At 36.6% G+C, this 22,205-nt stretch overlaps 2 protein-coding genes across 2 annotated transcripts; one reads left to right on the forward strand and one right to left on the reverse strand.

Annotated features, from left to right (window-relative positions):
- Positions 1-1,570: 1,570 nt before the first annotated feature.
- LOC139969221 (uncharacterized) lies at positions 1,571-11,640 on the forward strand. Its single transcript, XM_071974159.1, has 9 exons — positions 1,571-2,476; positions 3,619-3,725; positions 5,553-5,665; positions 6,992-7,131; positions 7,697-7,788; positions 8,474-8,583; positions 9,458-9,603; positions 10,121-10,235; positions 10,648-11,640. Exons 1-9 carry the CDS (start codon positions 2,447-2,449, stop codon positions 10,953-10,955), a joined length of 1,161 nt encoding a protein of 386 aa, XP_071830260.1. The 5' UTR covers positions 1,571-2,446; the 3' UTR covers positions 10,956-11,640.
- A 1,271-nt stretch (positions 11,641-12,911) lies between these two features.
- Positions 12,912-20,543, reverse strand: LOC139969154 (NXPE family member 3-like). The gene is made up of 4 exons (XM_071974033.1): positions 19,776-20,543; positions 16,713-17,264; positions 15,604-15,776; positions 12,912-14,783 (listed from the first exon to the last, which is right to left on the reverse strand). The coding sequence occupies exons 1-4, from the start codon at positions 19,914-19,916 to the stop codon at positions 13,925-13,927; spliced, it is 1,725 nt and encodes a 574-aa protein (XP_071830134.1). The 5' UTR covers positions 19,917-20,543; the 3' UTR covers positions 12,912-13,924.
- Between the last annotated feature and the right edge of the window lie 1,662 nt (positions 20,544-22,205).

The following is a 22,205-nucleotide window of genomic DNA, read 5'->3' on the forward strand; positions in this document are numbered from 1 at the left end:
CGTCCATGATTATGAATTGTTAATTGTCAACAACTCTGTAACTGGACGACATACATTAATCTGGGAGTGACTCGAACCGGGGACCTTATGATTGAAAGGCACCGGCGTTAACCACTGAGCTAACACTCCTTCTAACACTCCTATAGTGAACACTCCTATAGGAGCTAACACTCCTATAGGAGCTAACACTCCTATAGGAGCTAACACTCCTATAGGAGCTAACACTCCTATAGGAGCTAACACTCCTATAGGAGCTAACACTCCTATAGGAGCTAACACTCCTATAGGAGCTAACACTCCTATAGGAGCTAACACTCCTATAGGAGCTAACACTCCTATAGGAGCTAACACTCCTATAGGAGCTAACACTCCTATAGGAGCTAACACTCCTATAGGAGCTAACACTCCTATAGGAGCTAACACTCCTATAGGAGCTAACACTCCTATAGGAGCTAACACTCCTATAGGAGCTAACACTCCTATAGTGAAACGGCGATGAGTTGGAAAATCCAGAACAACCACTCCTCCCTCCCCCCCCCGGCATTGCAAAATGCAGTGCGATGCAAAAATGAAAAATGAAATGCAAAATATACACAGTATACAATATAGAACACGATGCGATACGACCATTCAATGAACGCACCTGCATTTGACACAGCGACTGAGGTGCTGGTATGTATTTGAGTACATCTATAGACCTATACTTAAACGGCTATGAGTTGGAAAATCCAGAACAGTGAAGTCCCAGCAACCACTACCCCCCCCCCCTCCCCCACGGCATTGCAATTGTATGCAATGCAAAATTCACAGGACAATATACAACACGATGCGAGACTATGCAATGAACAATAGAGTACGAACGACACAATACAGTGCAATACAATGCAATACAGTGAAAATACTAAACAATGAATACAATTTAATTAAAAATACCACACAACACAATACAATGCGATATCGTACGATACGATGTGATACACAAGCAACTCAGTATCTTTAAACAAGATTTCCATACCAACTTGAGTTCTCTAATCGGAGCTGAAAGACCTTTGGAAAATAATAATAATGATAATAATCAATAAATTAATATAGCATTTGATCCAGAAAAAAATCTGCTCTAGGCGCTTTACAAAGCAAAGATGAAGAATGAAAAATACATACAAATATACAACAAACAAAAATTAATTATCGAAATGTAAATTGAAAGAATCAACAGATGGGGACTGTTTTAGATGAATGGTTATAGAGAGAGTTCCATGGTTTCGGCGCCGATGAAGAGAAGGAAATATCGTCATAATGGGATCTTGTCATCGCTTGGAATCCTTTGCTCGTAACTGCTCCAGGGACTTACAACATTTTAAAACCTGCTCCCCTTATCTTGCAATTGAGCTAACCAAAATCGTTCCTTTCTTCGCCTGATATTTTCTCTCGAAGGTTTATCCCACCCAAAACTCAACCTCTACCCCCACCCACCCCATCGCACCCCACCCCATCCCCATCCCCACCGACTCCCACCGGCGCCACCTTCTTCGCCCTCTTCTGCCTTTGCTCTGTTCGTTTACATCACGTGTACTAGGCCTTCCTCATAATGTTCATGGCATACGTGTCGAAAGCCATGCACACAGCACGAAACATTGAAAAAAAAACAGTCTTACAACGCCTAAGGATGTTTCGAAAAGATTTTCCTCCAGTAATAACAAAGTCATAATAGAATTGAAAATAGTTTCCACAATTGTATCTATTGCCACGACGTTGTTGACAGTTTGTGTGGGTGTTTTCTTGTTAAGTAAATAAATCGAGACAGGTGCACATACTCCGCACAGAACAGTGTAATATGCGTTCGTATCTACGTAGTGGTAGTACTATGCATGCCTGGTGCGAAATGCATCCACTGTATCGACGGTTCGTATGTCCTGCATGCAGAGAAAAAAACACAGTTAAGTCATACGTTTACACACGATGGAAGCACTGTTTTAATTTGTTTTGATAAATCGACTACCTTAATGCATTGTATTTACATATGCAGATATGAGTGCATTTTGAGGCTTTTCGTAGGATTCTACAGGTCAATTGAGTAAGTGAGTTGATGTTCAAGCGAGGCGCTGTACACTGATACGGAACAACGCCGAGTATAATATACACACAGCCGCGAAGCTTGAATATGTGGGTTTAACCTAGCCTTCGTATGAACGTGACCGTGAATACTGTTATATGTTGCGTTGAAGCTAGGAAAGTCGATTCGTGTAACGACGTACGGAGGCAGTGGAAATAAATCCAAAATTTCAGGGAGGAATACTTGGATTTGATGATATATTGAATCGACTCCACTCCCGACCTGAGGCCACAGCGTGTGTTACGTGGCAATCTCGGTAGCATATCAAACGTGCTTACACAGAGTTACAGATTCTTATTTGGACTTTAGTCAATATTAGTATCAGCAATTGGAATGGCTCACTTAGATACTGATGACAACGCGGTAAGTATATAAGACGGTATTAAGTGTAACCATCCAATTTATTATGATATATATCAATAAATCGCATCATTTTAGCAACATAGGCCTACAGGGATTACCCTCTGGCACTGTATAATGAGGTATTTTATGTGCAGTTGGGGTTCGTGCGACCGAGCGGTATAAATCGGCTTGGCGGGGAAGAGGGTTGTGGGGGGGGGGGGGTTGGTTGTCAGGTGGGGTGAGGGCCCTTAAAGAAACTTCACTCTCATTATCGTAATCACTAAACTAACCTGTTTATGTCCCATATGACCCTATTATTGGCGTAGGTATGTGATGAGCTTAGCGTTACTGTCTGAATGGTACGTTTATATATTGGAGTAAACGTGGATTTTCGTTATATTATATATATATATATATATATATATATATTATATATATATATTTATATATATATATATATTTATTATTATATATATTATATTATATTATATATATATATATATATATATATATATATATATTATTATATATATATTTATTTATTTATTTGAGGTGAGGGGGGAAGCAAGCACACAACTTAAAGATACCTGATTTGTTCAACTCCGGAGCTTTATAAAGTTTTCATATTCAATTTGTACCATTGGGTTTTACTTTCAGTTACAAAATTGATTCGATGATGACGTCATATATAGTGAATTCTAACGTAAAGATTCGCTTCCGTGTTTGTCGAGTAGAGTCATTAACTAGTAGGCCTATAAAAGTATTTTTGTTTTGTCTGACTCGGTCGAGTCGATTTCCATTGACTTGTGTCAAGGTGAAAGTTATTAGAAGGAAAATGCGTGATTGCTGTAACAATATACCTCTAGCTGCATGCTGCAGAACGAGATGACAATAAATTACAAATGCTTGTCATTAAATCCTCAATGGTGCATGACTGCTATAAATAACCTATAGCATGAGAACTTATATTAATTTGAGGAAGTAAATCAATGTATATCATATATATACGTCATGACTGCGACTTTCTTAATGGTATGTATTTAGAATTAATAGTTAAGAACGAACTAAATGAACTTTTTCTGTTTGATTTAAAATGTCAAATTCAACATTTGCTAAACTTTATATATATATAGCGCATATATTTTTATTTATTTTACACTCAGAATGTTGGAGTCAATATACCGACGGTATCATTTACCCTGTTGTATGATAAGACGGATGAGGTTTTGAGTGTACAGACAGTCAAGATTAATAACCTTCATCAAGAGAGGTAAATACCTATAGTTGGGGTCACCGAGAGCCCCACCCCTCCTCACCCACTCCCCCCCCCCTCAACCCCTCTTCTTGTCAGTCCTACCTGCAGTCCTAACAATTAGGGACTGTAACGATAGTTCTTTCAGTTTCAGTTTATTTCACTCTTTTCATCCTTCCAGGAACCACATTACAAAGGAAGCAATTATCCTTATTTACATATGTAAATGAAAAGAAAGAAAGGGGTAAAAGTAGTTCCCGGCCTAGCCCTGTATAAATGCAACATAATAGTTACTTATGTTCAAATTCCTTTTTGTTTTAGGTGGGGTGCTTTATGTCACAATGTCTCAGTAAATGAATATACATCCGTCCAATATAGGTTATTCATTGTCTATAGTATAACCTATAGTCTATTTATAGAAGATATTTTTATCAGGTTGTTGCACCCAATGCAGAACAGACACTTTACTACGTTCAGGTAAATGTACACAATAGTGATGCCCTCAATCAAAGGGACATGGCATTATGACACATTTCTCTTATTCCACACTTCACCAAGACTTTGCAGATAATCGCAGATAGCAACACCATCTCCAAAGCAAACACTTAGTTTAGTATTGTTATGTTTAGCTATGTTTGTTTAGTTATGTTTAGTTATATTATGTTAAATGTTTAGCGTATTAGTTATGTTTAGTTATATTATGTTAAATGTTTAGCGTATTGTATACCCTCATTTGGATGTCAGCATCGTTGTGAGTGGTAACATATCAAAGGCGGCGGAACCGGGGGGGGGGCACAGGGGGCACGTGCCCCCCCACTTTTCCTCAGGTTAAAAATGTGCCCTTTTTCTACATAAAAATTTCAAAATAAAAAAAGAGTTTACAAAGCGAAACCCACGTCGAATGAAATATTTCGGGAAGTTTTAAATGTTTACTACCACAGGCGTAGGAGCCCAATTTGATTTGGGGGGGGGGGCTGTAACGACTTGCCCGAAAAATAGTACCAACATTTTTCAAGCGCTACGCGCGCGTCCAACATGTTAATGTGCATATCATATAGGCATGCGTTGGTTATTACATCACATGCCAATAGCATACAATCATTTGCCGTGTTATAACCCTTCCAAATTGGTTAGAATTATTGGCAAAGTCGTTACAAAAATAATGATCATAATAATATCACTTTAACCATTGAAAAACACATAGAAAATTATTTTTCTTTCAGTATTTTGACATATTTCATTTGCTTTCATGCATGTATCGATCGCGTGTGCAGGGACTTGGACTTTATAATGATTTCACCTCATTTTGTCTTTTTCCTTGTTTCCCAATTTGCACATTACATATTGTAGTGCTAGTATGCATTGTTTCCTTGAGGGGTGGGGGGTGGCGATGATGGAGTGATGTGTATATGCAAATAAGGTAATACAATAAGAGTTATAAAAGGTACTAAATATCAGGCTGCATCAGTCCAATCGAATTTCTGCAAAGTGCCCTTCGACGTTGGTGCCCCCCCCCCCCAGATTAAAAGTGCTTCCGCCGCCCTTGTAACATATACATACGTTTCACGTGGCCATAGGGCTATACTTACATCCTTCAAGGAATGAGCCGTAAAATTAAAGCCTATGCATATTTAAATTAAATTTTGACAACAATTTAGTTATATAAAGACAACACATCAATTCCAACTTAGGGGAAGATATTTAAGATCAAAGATTTGAGCGTAGTGAATTAAAATTTAAAAAAAAACGGTGGTTAACTTTTGTTTTCATTTTAACTTTTTTTCTTCTATTTTGCATGCGAGCTCTTAACACTGCAGCAATATTTTCTTCTTCTTCAATTTTAAGACGAAACGAAGACATTGCTGTGCATTTTAAAGCCAAAGATTGGAGCGGTGAGACGCAGCCAAAAACAGCACGTACCGCTGATATCATTTGGAACGAAAAGTTGGCTGGAAAATGTGAGTAATATGGATCATTGTCTCGTTCTTATTCTATCGTGTTGACTTTTAAACGTTTAATTCACTTGGTAAATCATATTGCGTGACAGAATTCATAATGTTAACAATATGCAAATTGCAAGTTGCTATGGTTACAGGTTGTATCTACAGCCATCCATGGTATGTAACTCTTATCATGCAAATCAGTCCGCTTGCCTTTGTATTATATGCATAATTTAAATATCTCTTTATTATCTTAGGTATCTATTTCATTTATCTGCCGCTTAAATGTTTAATAAAAAATGCGGGGAGGCGAAAGGTGGTGGTTGTAAAGGGAAGACTGAACTGTAAGAAAACGGATAGTTGGACTGAACTCATTTTTCATCTATAAGAAATTTCTAATCTTCTCGTATATCCCCGTATGCTTGGCACTATACAATAGTTAAACATAAAACATACGTTGCTTATCTTGATCTTATCTTATGCAGATTGATTCAGTTAGTTGCTACGCAACAGCAAGGACGTCACATATTTTGACTACTTCATCATGCATTTCTTATTTTTATCTTGATGCTAAGTATGCATACTGACCAATCACTGTACTATAAATCACATGTTTTGAGTAATTTATACCAGACCCGCCTGTATATGATATATGCTTATAACATGTTAGCCTGCAAAATTGACGAAGTTGTTACATGATAGCAAAAACGTAATGCAGACGAATTTTGTAACAGATATATATATGTTAACCTGCTGGCTTAACCATATATAGCAAATATTTTACATACTGCATTACAATTGACATACAGTACATTTTAATTTAGCAATATTTTAAACAAATTTGCCACACATGTTCACACGTTAAATAAAATATTATGCGAATTGAACAAGTGTCTACCCTAATAGCAAAATGGACGTGCCATCCATCAACTAATTAAGAGGTTTTTGCGTACTATATGAAAATTGGCTCCATGATTGAGTATACAGAACCGTCTAGTCTTCTTACCAATTCATGATTCACCAGACATGTCAATAATGTTATGTATTGAACGCCGTATGATAGTTTGTAATAATTACAACAACCAAAAAGCGTTAAGACAAAAGTCATCCGGAAACATGGAACAACTAAGTAAACATGAATATTTGTTTGATTTAAGTGTCATGTAAACAAACTTCAAGCACTTTATGTTCTTTCATTTGTCTGACTGTGGATTAATTGCATTGTTCCTAAACGACGAACAGACATTGAACGATTGTATGGGCATTTATACGGGCATTTCCTGGAGTGTATATCACACCTGAGTAATTCAGCTAACATCATTTACCTTTGTTCTTCCCTCTCAGTAAAACATAAACATATCGCAGAGGAAAATGTTCATGTTAAAGTCACTAATGGAGAATCGTTAGAAATCGGCGCAGTTTCAGTCAGTTTAAAGGACGTGAATGTTGACGAGAAGACTGTTTGTTCACTTCACTTGGATATGGTGAGCAGTTCACACATATATACTGTATTCACACACTCACACACACGCATGAAGATATATATATAACTTGCAAGAAAACACTCTCAATATATAATAACCATGAAGTACCGGTATGATGTCTTTCACAAGTTGACAAGGCCCCACCCCCTCCCCCACCTCCCACCCCCCCCAAAAAAGATTCTCAAACATGATATTATAGAAAGACAATTTAAAACTTTACCTTAACTGTTTATAGGAATTCCAGTGAATTCAACCAGTAATTGCTTCGTATAACTCAACTATCGCACTTTCCCATCTGTCGAGCCTATAAACTGGTACCCTTTTTTAGCAGTGTGTTCTCGCTGACCCACTTCCTGGTCAAACATCCTTATTTTGTCAATTTTGATACCCGAAGATGACAGAAAACTATCAGGCAAACACTTTTCTGTAGCTCCCATTAAAACCGAAATTACAAGACAATGTGTGTTTTATGGATAACACCAATTGCTGTTAGCGAGGACGATAACTCGAACACTTCTCAGTCAATATACAATTGAATAACTACTGACCATTTTACATTTTACAGAACCAAGTCAACAGAGGAGAGCTCGTATTTTCGATACGTCCGACGAATGATGGAGTGAATCTGACCATTTCTAAAGCCAGAAACTTGCCAAGGTATATGAAATGGTTTTGTACACAACCTGTTAGTACTCAAAACTGCCAGATGTGTAATTAGGTCAATATGTTTAATCACAGGTCTTAAGTAGTTGAAAACTGCCTCAATTTCCCCAATCTGTGCACCTCATGTATTTTCATGACCTTTTTCAACATCCAAGTCACATCCTATTCCTTTTCGGCACTTTTACTGAAGGAGAAAACTTGATCGGATTGATACAAAGTTTATATGAAGTATGCCACTATATTAATGTGTACGAAAGTGTATACCCTTGTCACGCCTGCAGTGTATTTTCATGACTAAAAATGGCGAGCAACTGCGTTCAAATGCATAGGTCCAGGTATACTTATCTTTGTATCTTTGTATAAATTATATGAATTGTGATTAAATTTGACAACATTATGACGGTGGTGACATATTTAAGGTGATTAAACTAATTAATTTGTTTTTTAAGGGTTAATATAATATAAGTGATTCCAGTCGATAAATTACTCGTGAACGAATTCGGACTGTCACAAGTTTTCGAGATGGATAACATGGAATAACTGAATTATGTTCATTGTTACTTTAAAAATGTATTTGTCTTTAGGAATACTGCATATATGTAAGATAAAAAATGTAATTTGAAGATTTATTAATTACAATTTTCAATGAATTTCAATTTCTTTTTCAATTTAACATTAGAGTTATGAGGGAGTACACAGTCTTAGCAAGACTACTTTCTGCGGATGATTCGGAGAAGAAAACGACAGCTCAGAAAACTGGAATTTGGAATGAACAAATTGTATTCAAAGGTTTGTCTTATAAGACTTCTGATGACTACGTTATCGTTTGTAAATTTCACACGATTCTCATCAACAGCTACGAAAATTAAAAATAAATAACTTCAGATGATAAAAGAATTTGACTCTGAGTACCGGTATTTCTTAAGGACAAATCTAGTTTGCGACTTGATCACTCACAGTATATTAATGTAATAAGCAACAAATGGATCATATAAAAAGCTTTCCATCCTCGCTGGAGAAATGCCGTAAACAAATGATTCAATCAAAATGCATCACGATTAATAATAAAATATATAGAACACTCGGGGAAGTTTTGCATTATGTCGAGAAAGATTTGGACAACTATACGGGTGTACCTCACCCACCCCCCCCCCCCGCCCCCTTTTCAACCTCACACAAAGTACTTGTTAAATTAGAGAAAAAACATGCGTTTAGGCCTCTTATAAAGACATAAATTATAGTCCAAATATTCCTCAGAAAGCATCATTTTGTCTTCTGGAGTTGTAATGTTTTTATCTATCTACAGAGGAGACGGCTTCAGTGACCCAGGGCAGCGCCACCTTCTTTATAAATCCTTCGTTCATATCTGGCCCTTCCACAAAAGTTCATTCCACTACCTTAATCAGTCGGTCAACATTTTTAATTTCCCCCCTTCCATCACCTTTCCAACCATGTGCACGCCAATGCTCTTAATGTCTTTTTGATTTTTATTAATGTACTCTTATTGAGTACTTTTAATGAAATTTCTCTTTATTGAATTGGTAGTGAAAATTCTTTTCGCTATGGTTGTAGTGCATGGTGACAATACCCCTGCAACTAAGCTTTATCAACACGATATGATTTTTGTTATTATATTGAATGATTGATTGATTAATCGATAAAGGTAAAGATGCCCGTAAAGGTGTGCTGGTACTCCAGGTGATTGGTGAAAAACCAGACGAACGTGTGGTCCTCGGTGAAGTCAGGGTAAACATCAGTGACGTAAAACAAAGAGAATACGGAAGAATACTTGCTCTTCAGGAACCGAAGGTCTGTTGTTGTTTATATAATATACTAATCTACTTCCATGTAATCCACTTTCGTAATAAGATGCTTGATAGGTATATTAAAGTGTTTCATATCTAAAAACTGATCAATTTCAAATAAATTCCCTGCGAATCCATCCATGGTCTTTTTGAGAATTATATCCAATCAGGAGTCATTAAGCCCACGCGTTTTAATTAGCCCTTGTTTCTCACAGCTGCATTGGGAATGACGAAAAAGTAGAAATATGCAGTAATGTTTACAAACTCGCAAAAGTATACACAGTTCTTTGTTTTTCCGTATCGATTACTCAGTAAAATATTATTTTTACAGTAAATTTACGATTTGGTATAAAAACATGGCTCTGATATTACATAAGGCTCCGCGCGCAGCATAATTATCGTTTTCGAAGGCCTCGCGGTCCGCTCATAATGTGGCCGCTGGCTGCCCGTTGCCCGTCTGGTTATAAAGTAATAATGTGTTGTTGACCTTCCTTTATTTATTTATTCTTCTTTTGTTACAGGTTGATTCCATAAATTTTTCCACAACATTTACCCAAGATGAAGCGAGTTTAAGCACTCTAGTATTCAAAGTGTTTGGGTTGGAGAACATAAAGCCCCCGTCAAGCGAAAAGACATGTAAGATTCAATTTCTACTAGTCCTCTTGTTTAATTTATTTGGTTTCTTCGTATTGGTTTAACTCTACACTGCATGAAATTACCACGAAACAAGTGTCCCAAATCCATTTTTCTTTCTGGCACAAACGTATATAAGTGTGTGGATAATGTGTACTTCAGAGATTCATTCAATGCACTCTTCATAGGTCAACAATGGTTTGAACTACGTATATAGGCGTGGTGGCAATTTCACCACCGTCACTAGATATTGGTGTGATGTCTTCCTCGCCCCCACCCCCATCCCCACCCCCACTTCTTTACCATTAAATATACTTAAAGCCTTAGAGTATATATCATTAAAGTTTATACTTCACGTATCAATCCAACACATAAACTGTGTTTAATATTGTATTTGCCATTTTATTTTTCTCAGCTGTCTACGTTCAAGTCAAACATAAATGCGAAGGAGTGGTAGTTAAGAAGGAGAAAACTTCGAAAACAGAGTTGACTGAGAATCCTTCGTTTAAAGCGAATGCATTCACTTTTAAATTTGATAACGAGAAGCGAACCGTGACGAAGTTTGTTTTGAGCGTTAAAACTCAGAAGAGCGCCTACACACAGGACAAACCTGTCATTGGTAAAGTAGTGATTGGCCCTATATCGGATGGGAAGTGGTACCGAGAACTTCTGAAAGTAAAGAATAAGGAAATACCTCATTCTTTACATCTGGAAATGATATAATGTTTCCATGAAGTCATGTTATCATTGTCAACTAGATACATCAGGACTGCAGGACTTGCCAATTAAACCACCGGAATGTGGTACAAATATTTGTGAGCAGTGGTGGCGAAAAGGGAAGTTCAAACTGTGTGGAGGGGAGGGGAGGGCAGGGGGAGGGGCGAAAACTTCGAGGGAGCAGTAGACGTGAGACTTTGATTTAGGGCTCAAACCACACATTAATTTCTTTGAAGACTCTGCACCAGAAATTCCGGTATATCAGTACCTTCTTTTTAAACGACAGTAATCTTATATAAACCGGAAGTTTTAAATTTCTCAAAACCAAGATAGTACTTTTAATTAACGAATGGGCATTTCTAATTGATGAAACAGGGCATTTTTTAGGTTTTTCACAAACCTGGTGAGAGGGGAAAGGGGAGGTGCCCCCTGTATCGCCTTGGCTGCTCTGGTCCTGCTTGCGAGAGTTTTAGTCATTCCAATACCTATTTGAGGAATCTATAACAATTACCCACAATATGTAGATTAAACCGTAAGAATTATACCTTCTATGCGCGCTGCACGTTGCTAAATATCCATATAATGCGAAGGTACTGTCTAATTTGCCTTTTCGATATGTATTCCCATTTTAACTCATGCATTGATTATTTTCATACGTTTTGTATTTATCACCTTGTGCATCCCGTACTCATTGTTACGTGAAAGAAACCAATACAGTTTTGATATTGTAGTGTTATTCCAACTTTCACTATTCGTCCAATAAATAACTAAGCATGTCGTTTGTATATTCATTCTTTTGCATTGTTTTCCACACGCGATAAGCCTTTTTGCATCTTATGGCGACTATTTAATGGATAGGTGAATGAAATTTGATTCATCAATTCGTAACCTAATTAATTATGTTTGTAAGTAATTAATTATTTCATTAAAACCAGTAATTACTATGTAAGAAGTATAATCTTTGCATCATGTTGTCTGTTGCCCATTTTGAGGTTCACACACTAGTACATGAACCTGTCTTTTTTTCAGGGCCAATTTGCTGTTGATCATATTATTAAAAAAAGAAGAGGTAAAAACGAAATAAGCTTGTATCTTGTTGGCATTATTATTAAGAAGAATTTACTTTGAATAATTCAGAAATAAATTAACTACATGGTTACATCATTAAAAGAAACAAATTTAAAGGAGAACGTATAAAAACAGGATGTGAAATACTTCTAAATCTTCGCATATAGAAATTTGTGTCTGATGTGCTATTTCAGTCTAAAAAAGGATAGCATTCCAAAATAAAGCTCTTTCACGTTGCATGTCTTATTTTTGTCGCCTATGTGTAATAATATATATTTTAATAAAAATCAAACTAACTCGTGAGCTACATGCTAACACGTGATATAAATTCCAATATTTTGTAATTTGTTCTACTGAAAATAATCAGAATATCATAAAATCTATTACAACACAAAACGACTGGATCATGCAACTTCTATGAATACAGTTAACTTGGAACGCCAAAAGGGACAGCAAATATGAAGATGTTCTTAGTTATTGCATTAAATTGTTAAAGCTATGTCCATAGGAAAAGTATAATATAGTATACTTATAACATAGCTTTCTGCTACAAACCTACATTATGGATATATCCATTTTAGAACATGGACATATCTTTTAATACATCATTAAATTGGTTGATTTTTTTTTGTGTGCATTCCGCGTTTTTGCTCTCTCTTGTTGTAATTTATATCCAACTACGCTGTGTATCATTTCTACTTGTATACGAACCTATCAAAGTAAATTCATTAAAACTACGTACAACTTATCTAAGCTTCCTTCCTTTTTTGTTGTATTTTACTTCTGAATAAAGGAGTAGATATACCTACTTCATACAAGGCCAGCGAGAGGAGATTTGGACCCCGTAATATAGGCCTTTATTATGGTATTTGCAGTTCCCTCTGAAGACTCACTTGCTGTGCATTAGATTGTAAACAAAAGGGCAAATGGTCCCATCTGGGAGAGTGGGGAGAGGGTGCATCAGAAACCTCGAAGGGCAGTGAGCTATGTGAGGTTGATTTCATATCTCACAACTCTCTGACAGAATAAATCCATAATTTATGACTCGTACTGTACTTGAGCTGACTGACGTTATCGCTGTCTTATAGCGAGGAAGGAGAGAAACTCGAGACAAAATTTGGCGACCGTATATAACACTTGTTTTTACTTCTCATAGCAGTCTATCATGTCCAATTAGATCAAGATTCTACAAAGTTCTCGTCTGCTACGTTATTCTTTATTTGTTAAGTCAATTACATATATTAAAGGAGAAGAAACCGCAGCCATCATTACTGGTCTATTCAATATAGAGTTAACAGTGATAAACAATACATCTACCACAATTATTATTCCATATCAGTACGTCGCCACATATCCCTGTAGTTTTTAATGTTTTCTTTATTTATATATGATAATAATTATTTCAGAAATAGAGATAAATTTTGTAAATGGTGGATCTTAAGATATTACAGTTCTTAACATGAACGTTATTACTGGCAAGATGGGAATATGATTAAAAAATCTGTATTATGATCAGCTTTTACCTTCCAGTGGCACTATGACATCACACAATAACAAAATGGCAGCATACCTGACACAAATTCCGATATCTCATTAATGAAGCAATGTACTCCAGGTATTGGAGAGAGTTGTTCACCAAACATATATCGACCATATGCTGAGTTTCCTCATAAAAACATTTCTAAATATCTTTTAATATACTTCTCATCCCACAAGAATCGGTGTATTTTTTCACCCTGCATGTTGAGCAATTTTGCTACACACATAATCGTATAAGCAGTCTAATGTTTGACCATATAGTGACGAATGGTATAGCAACATTTGGAAGTAAGACAGTTGAAGGTTCAGACTGACATAAAGTGGTCTAACGAAGTACAAGGAAGAGTTGTAGCCTGTTCCAGCATATATTAGGGTGAGTTTTTGCAAATATATGTCAGCATTCTGTTCACAATATTTGCAACCACTTCACCCGGGGGATGAATGGCGTCTTTATGATGATGAGCTAGAGTCATATCCCAAACATCTAAATATCCAATTTTGTCGTCATTTTCAAATTCCGTTCTTAATATCTGCTCAAGATGGTAGGCGTACCAATCACTGGCATAGAGGGCGTAAGATAAACCGGAATGATCACGTGTGTTAGCGCCCTTTATGATTACGGTAGTCTTTGGGGACCTTTGTAATAATCTATTTATTGCAGCTTTGATATCACGTATTCTATGTTCAAATAAACCATATGATGTAGCGGTGAAGTGCGCCCACAATGAAATTACTATTATGACGTCATATCCTCCTTTCAAGGTATCTAACTCATTAGATATATAACGTATATCTTTAACCCACGTCCAGTTGTTTCTTATTGGTAAACCGTGATGTTGATAGCGTAGAGTTATATTGTTAACATCGTCTTTTGCTAACAATGGACCCACTTTCCAAAACTTTGAAGTACGGATATGTTTCTCCTGAAACGTTTTCCAACATCGATTTACGAAAAATTCATACAATTGACGAACAGTAGAGTCTCCGTAAAAATAAACTGACTTATTTTTCAAGCAAGTCAACGCCTCGGTAACAGTAAATGCGTGAATTTGGCAATTATGTGGAAACCAGGTTTCGTTGTAAAAATATCCAGCAGTCCTGAAGTGATGTGGCACGGTTCCTGCTTTGCAATATGGCAACGCCGACTGGTATCGCAATAATGGTCCTATCGTGACGTCACTGGTGACGTTAACTATGCGGTTGGAACTCGTTATCATCTCCTTTTGCCTGTAAATATGTAAATATTGTAGGTATCAAGTAAGTAAAACAAAATGGAAGATTTCAGCAATCTTGTCTCAAATTTTGTAAATATTATTATAATGAAATTCAAAACTAATACAGTAGTGACCTACTTCCATTAGTTTCAACGTTCATCACATTTATTTAATATACGCAAAGGATTAATATTACGTTTTGGTAGTTGGGAGTCATTTACAAAATAGGTGCTTACAATATTCTACAATATTGAAATAGACTTGATTTCAGTCACTAGAGTTAGATCACCCCTGACCCCCCATAAAGTTTCTTTTTGGTAAATCATTTATAGAATGCTTGTTTAGCCAATTCGTAAAACCGAACTTGGCAAAAGACAAAAGACCACAATGGCGAGAACACCAAACGCAATTTCACCGAACTACCGTTATTGATGTCTAATTCCAGTTTGGCTTGCAACAGAATTGTGGTCATGTGATTATGACGTCACGTGCAGCTGTAAATAAAGACATGGTCTCATAGCATTGCAACGGAACGGCATATGTCTACTGTGGCCGTGTGATCAGGACATCCTGCACTGCTGATATTATTAGGTCTGCAGTTCCCGTGATAGTAGCTTTTGCTGCCATTTAAAAATCAACAACTAGAAACCCAATAATGTGACTCTATATAACTTCTCTTTTGACAAGTTTTCCAATACAGGAGGGCGACATGCAAATTAGGAATGAAAGACAAGATCATATTGAACCACTTTCCTTATTGCTTACTTAATTATCAAATTCAAACGAAAAAAACAAAACAAAGTATGGAATAATATGAAATAATGCATACTTACAGATAGAAGAGCCATCCTTCATTCTCAGTCACTAAATTTCCTGCTTTCTCGTTGGCTAGTACATTGTTGGCGCGATGCCAAGTGAAATCTGCGCATGTCAGGTTGAATCGGATTGGTTGTTCACAGAACCAAGGGGCGTGCACTTTCGTGTCGCTTAAATTACAGGCTGGACCCTGAAGCAGAGGATATTATCGAATGGATAAGTTTATAGTATTCAGAGAGCTGTATATGGAGAGCTGTTTTGTTTGTTAATGGTTGAAAATATTGTCCACTTTATCTCTAAAAGTTTATGGAAAAGGTTTTGTTATACAGATTTTCTTATCAAACAATTAATTTACGATGCAAGACGGAATATTTGAAGACGTCCATCACGGAGGTGTTTACATTCCATTATATATAACATACCTAACTAATTCGTACGTTTGCTGGGGAATAAAATACTACAGTTAATTACAATTAATTTACGATGCAAGACGGAATATTTGAAGACGTCCATCACGGAGGTGTTTACATTCCATTATATATAACATATCTAACTAATTCGTACGTTTGCTGGGGAATAAAATACTACAGTTAATTACAATTAATTTACGATGCAAGACGGAATATTTGAAGACGTCCATCACGGAGGTGTTTACATTCCATTATATATAACATATCTATCTCATTCGTACGTTTGCTGGGGATAAACTACTACAGTTAATTACAATTAATTTACGATGCAAGACGGAATATTTGAAGACGTCCATCACGGAGGTGTTTACATTCCATTATATATAACATACCTAACTAATTCGTACGTTTGCTGGGGAATAAAATACTACTACAGCAACTGCAATATACACATTTATGGATGAGGAATATTTCTCTTGTTTTGTTTCCCATATCTTGTGTTAGCAGTTTTTACCATAGACATATAATATTGGCATATGTATCAGCAGAGTAAAAGAAGAAAATTCTCTTTTGAAAGATTACTACGACTAAGGTTTTAGCCATCAATAAACTAAAAGAAACCACTTAAGTGTAATAATCACAAATATAAAATATTTGAATATATACTTTGCATTAGAATTAATGTTATAACTTAAAGTAAATATAAGTGTGTATACCAGTGGTTCGTAGACATGGCAAAGTCGGTTTTCTCCTCTTGTTACGTTGCCCTCCTCGTTGAATCTTCCAGTGTAGGCAAATCTATTTGGAACAACCCTTAACAGTCTTCGTAAAATGTCAACTGCTTCCCTCGGATGGACAAGAGTGACTATTATTTCTGCATCTTTGGCGGGCCATCGAAGAGTGAAGTACGCCATGTACGTACCATTCCCATAATCAAACAAATAATCCGCGTTGGCACTTGCGTATGGATTCCTTGAAGTGATGACAGCCCTTACGTAATCTCCACCATAACTCTTCGTTTGGTTCTTCCAATTTCTAAGTACGATTTTAGCTTGTAGTCTATCACAGATGCTGTATTCGCTTTTCCAGTTTACTACATGAAGTGTAGAATATATTGGACAAGTCGTTTCCCTTAAACCTATCCATTGAACTGTGCGTTGAGGATAAATACTCTTCTGTGGGTGTGCCAACTCACTTCGTTTCCATGGTAAACAGAATACTGGCTCGTGATTAGTCAGTTTCATCTGCGGTAGAAAATCTTCTATAAACTGTGAGGATAAAAGGTTTCAAAACATTTTCAACTTATAGGCTACACAAATACTTACGCACGATGTATTCTGCGTTGTCGGGTAATAATTACCTAGCCAAGTTCAAAATAATAGACATTCACTAATGTATGTTGTTAATACACCAAAGAAGTCTGCATGGAAGTGCGAACGTCTGTAAATCATTATCGTAATTGAAATGCCTTATATCAAATATTTTTATGATTTATGTCGATTAATTTCTACTACTATATACATCAGTTTATACTGGTACGTTCACATTTTCAATCTTAGCGTTTTCACGTTAAGTGATACCATTTGAAATTGACATTAATGTTCATTATTTTCAATAAAGGAACCATTTATTTTAATACGTTATATCCATTAAAACCGATGTAGGCTTATGTCAATATATCCCAACGTTGACAAAATATTGCAGTCCAAAGCAAGTGGTTTTATGTATGTATGTATGTATGTATGTATGTATGTATGTATGTATGTATGTATGTATGTATGTATGTATGTATGTATGTATGTATGTATGTATGTATGTATGTATGTATGTATGTATGTATGTATGTATGTATGTATGTATGTATGTATGTATGTATGTATGTATGTATGTATGTATGTATGTATGTATGTATGTATGTATGTATGTATGTATGTATGTATGTATGTATGTATGTATGTATGTATGTATGTATGTATGTATGTATGTATGTATGTATGTATGTATGTATGTATGTATGTATGTATGTATGTATGTATGTATGTATGTATGTATGTATGTATGTATGTATGTATGTATGTATGTATGTATGTATGTATGTATGTATGTATGTATGTATGTATGTATGTATGTATGTATGTATGTATGTATGTATGTATGTATGTATGTGTGTGTGTGTGTGTGTGTGTGTGTGTATGTATGTATGTATGTATGTATGTATGTATGTATGTATGTATGTATGTATGTATGTATGTATGTATGTATCTATGTATCTATCTATCTATATATATATATATATATATATATATATATATATACGTGTGGTTTATTGAAGAATAAGCTGACACTAGTGGAAAACTAGTAGTTGTTTGTTACTCAGTTTCACGTGTTGAGCGATCCTTAGACTTTACTGGTAGCTTTATGTTGTACTCCTAGAATATATAAGACCCCAAAAAGTGGAATTATCCAAGCCGGCAAAGGGACGGTACACCGATAATTCTCGGTAAATCTCGATAATCCTCGTCGATAATCCCCGACAAGCTTCGATGACTAGTTCTGAGTAGGCATATGACATGAATGTCCTGCGTTCGGTTTCTACCTTAGCCTGATGAGTCTCAAGAGTACGAAACCGGTCGTGAAAGTTATTTTTTTCTGTTGTATTGATCTTTATTTATGCCTCAAATGTTGTGTTCAATGCTTAACTTTCCGAAAACGAAGTGTGAATTAATTAGCGTCTAGAGGATCTTGCATGTAATCAAAATGATTTCAGGAAATCTGTAAAATGTTTTATGAAGTTACAAGATAAGTGACCACTTGTAACCCTCTAGAAACACACAGGACTACTTGAGAACAAAAATGAAAATCTTCAAACTGAAATACAGAAGTCAAGGGCGGCGGAACCGGGGGGGCACAGGGGGCACGTGCCCCCCCACTTTTCCTCAGATTAAAAATGTGCCCTTTTTCTACATAAAAATTTCTAAATAAAAAAGAGTTTACAAAGCGAAACCCACGTCGAATGAAATATTTCGGGAAGTTTAAAATGTTTACTACCACAGGCGTAGGAGCCCAATTTGATTTGGGGGGCTGTAACGACTTGCCCGAAAAATATTACCAAAATTTTTCAAGCGCTTCGCGCGCGTTCAACATGTTAATGTGCATGTCATATAGGCATGCGTTGGTTATTACATCGCATGCCAATAACATACAATCATTTGCCGTGTTATAACCCTTCTAAATTGGTTATAATTATTGGCAAAGTCGTTACAATAATAATGATCATAATAATATCAGTTTAACCATTGAAAAACACATAGAAAATTACTTTTCTTTCAGTATTTTGACATATTTCATTTGCTTTCATGCATGTATCGATCGCGTGTGCAGGGACTTGGACTTTATAATGATTTCACCTCATTTTGTCTTTTTCCTTGTTTCCCAATTTGCACATTAGATACTGCAGTGCTAGTATGCATTGTTTCCTTGAGGGGGGGGGGGCGTTGATGGAGTGATGTGTATACGCAAATAAGATAATACAATAAGAGTTATAAAGGGTACTAAATATCAGGCTGCATCAGTCCAATCGAATTTCTGCAAAGTGCCCTTCGACGTTGGTGCCCCCCAGATTCAAAGTGCTTCCGCCGCCCTTGACAGAAGTAGAGAATCAATTGGTATAGGCTTAGGTCGTATATAAGTTAATACAGATGGCCCGCCACACTTTCGAGCTCATGACCTCAGGATGAATACAGTGTATAATGTTAACATAAAGAATAATGCCTAATTACCTCTCTTGCTTCATTGGATTCTCCTTTTCCCATGTTCGAAACATTCAATAAACACCATTTTGAAACGTAAGTATAGCTTCCTACTAAAATGACAAGCACTGATAGAGAAAGCACTCGAAAACGTTTGATGTAACGTAACATATTCAGAGTCCGCTGTTTACCACAACACTGTTATTACCGTCTCACAATATTAAAATGATTTCGCAGAATAGGGCCATACAATGGACTGCAATTATAGCTAACGGGACTGGAAACTGAACAGAAAATATTCAGAATACTGACAACTCTCCGGAAACTTTCCAAGTTTTTCCCTCTTCAGTAGGCTACATCCACTTTGAATAAGATTTGTTCTGTTTTCTCTCATCATTGATATTTTATCAATCTTGGAAAGGACAAAAGCAAAATCTTCAAGGCAATAGTCTAAGATTTAATCTAGCGATTCCAAAGTAAAAAGAAACAGGTTGGCTGTCGTTGCTTTATGTTGGCCTATAAATTATGAATAGCAAAAGATTGGCCGTAGAAATGAAATGATTCAGCAGAATAATTCAGTAGAAAGCATAAATGTAATAATGCAGTCCAGTTTATCTTCATGTCATGTTTCCAGACAGGAATTAATACACATGTTTATTAGTAGAGCTTGCATAGTGCGAAATAACTATAGCACATAACGTTGTTCAGGAAATTGGCTAATATGCTACATCCTTACTTCGTTAACTTTAAGAACTATATCAAAGTTTTCACCATTGTCGCACATATACAGCGTTGGTAGATATATATACCGCGTAGATAATGACATCTTATAACGTGGTCAATTTCCTCAAGTCAAGGAGTCACAGATTGACAACTCGAGGTATGCATTAGCCTGTAAACAGAATGCAATGTTGGCACTTTTTCTTGTCAATATCAATTGTGACTGTCAATGATAAACATTGAATCACGAATAATTTACTATAACTTTCCCTGTAAGATTAAATTACCAGTTCAGAGGTAAACCATTTTTTGATTGGGGGTCTTAATCTTTGTGATACTTACTTGTAATTCCTTTACATGCCGTTGTGCTGCTGGTTGAAATTTGGCATTGTTTTATTACCCAAGAAGGAACATGAAGCAAGCATAATTAGGCCTCTATGTGACGTCATAGATGCGTATTGACAAAATTGTAGAAATTTGATGTTGGAACTTTTGTTTTAATCGAATCCTTTCGCAGCTGTCGTTATATTATGCTCATCGGTCTATTACATGTCAAAATTTAAGTTCCTTCTGAACCATCCTTCTAAATTGAAAAAAAAAAGTTTTATTTAGCCTTGTATACTTATTTATCTGAAATATTTTAATAAAAATGAACGAGGGAAATTTGTTTATCCAAGCTGTACATCATTCTGTAAGGGGGGGGGGGGGGGGTGGTATGTATTATATCTCCTGTGTGGCATTGAGACTGTGAAGATCAACTCCCGTTAGTAGCGCTATTCTTCGTCGATCCGGGCATGTAGGCGGCACCTGTAAATTTCAAACAAAGGCCCGATTCGCTCACCCTATAAATATGAAATTATTTAGAAACTTAAGAGATTACCATCACAACCATGGAAAAAACTGCCCGTGTTTAGTTTATATTAGTAGCATTTCCCAAGTGTTAGGAAACCCGGTCTCATTTGAAACCATATTCTTTTGATGGTCGTTTATATACGGGCATCAGCTTATTCTGAACCCCTCTCTTTTACGGATGAATATCCAGAGAAAACAAGACAGGTGTATCGGCGTCGCCAAATAACGTTAAGTAAGAGGACACATCAAAGTGACAGCAACATTTAAGGAGGGAACGAATAACGTGGCCCCGCAAACTGCCGCCACAGACTATGATGACCACGAGACTTTCATGGACCCATGCATGATGTGCTGCAATGGTACATATATAGGCTTCTCAGACTGTAATGATTTTCAAAACTTTCCCATGCGCAGAGCTAAGCCCATTTGTGTGTGCGCACGTGTCTTTGGCCATTCGGCTTTATTTTCCTGGTGCAAACAACAGAAAAATCACTCCCGCAACCGTCGGGCCCGTGCACCTCCCAAACTGCAGTGTGGCTTATATACGCATATCCATTCTTAACCTTCTCAACCCAACCAGGCTCTTTGCCAGCAACTCCACACTTACAACCACAAGACCAACCAATCACCAGTCCCTACCCCTACCCTTCCCCTTTCACCTACCACACTCCAATAGCGCCCCTTGCCATCACTATACACACATCCCCTACCCTTCCCCTTTCACCTACAACACTCCAACGGCGCCCCTTACCATCATCCACACACCCCCTCACTCCCTCAGTCAGGCTCCTACGGCCTATTTGACGAAGTCAGTTGCAATGGGGACGAGTTAGTCAACTGACGACAATATCAGTTGGCGAATGTGTTGAGATGAGTTTGTACTTTTAA

The sequence above is a fragment of the Apostichopus japonicus genome, chromosome 1 (genome assembly GCF_037975245.1).
Source record: "Apostichopus japonicus isolate 1M-3 chromosome 1, ASM3797524v1, whole genome shotgun sequence".
NCBI lineage: Eukaryota > Metazoa > Echinodermata > Holothuroidea > Aspidochirotida > Stichopodidae > Apostichopus > Apostichopus japonicus.

Excerpts from the sequence above, each read along its gene's own strand:
- LOC139969221 (XM_071974159.1), top strand. The coding sequence starts at position 2,447 with ATGGCTCACTTAGATACTGATGACAACGCG. Across the intron at positions 7,132-7,696 it reads GTTCACTTCACTTGGATATG|AACCAAGTCAACAGAGGAGA; the intron begins GTGAGCAGTTCA and ends TACATTTTACAG. Across the intron at positions 10,236-10,647 it reads CCCGTCAAGCGAAAAGACAT|CTGTCTACGTTCAAGTCAAA; the intron begins GTAAGATTCAAT and ends TATTTTTCTCAG.
- LOC139969154 (XM_071974033.1), bottom strand. The coding sequence starts at position 19,916 with ATGTTACGTTACATCAAACGTTTTCGAGTGCTTTCTCTATCAGTGCTT. Across the intron at positions 17,265-19,775 it reads AATCCAATGAAGCAAGAGAG|TTTATAGAAGATTTTCTACC; the intron begins GTAATTAGGCAT and ends TTATCCTCACAG. Across the intron at positions 14,784-15,603 it reads GAAGGATGGCTCTTCTATCT|GCAAAAGGAGATGATAACGA; the intron begins GTAAGTATGCAT and ends ACATATTTACAG.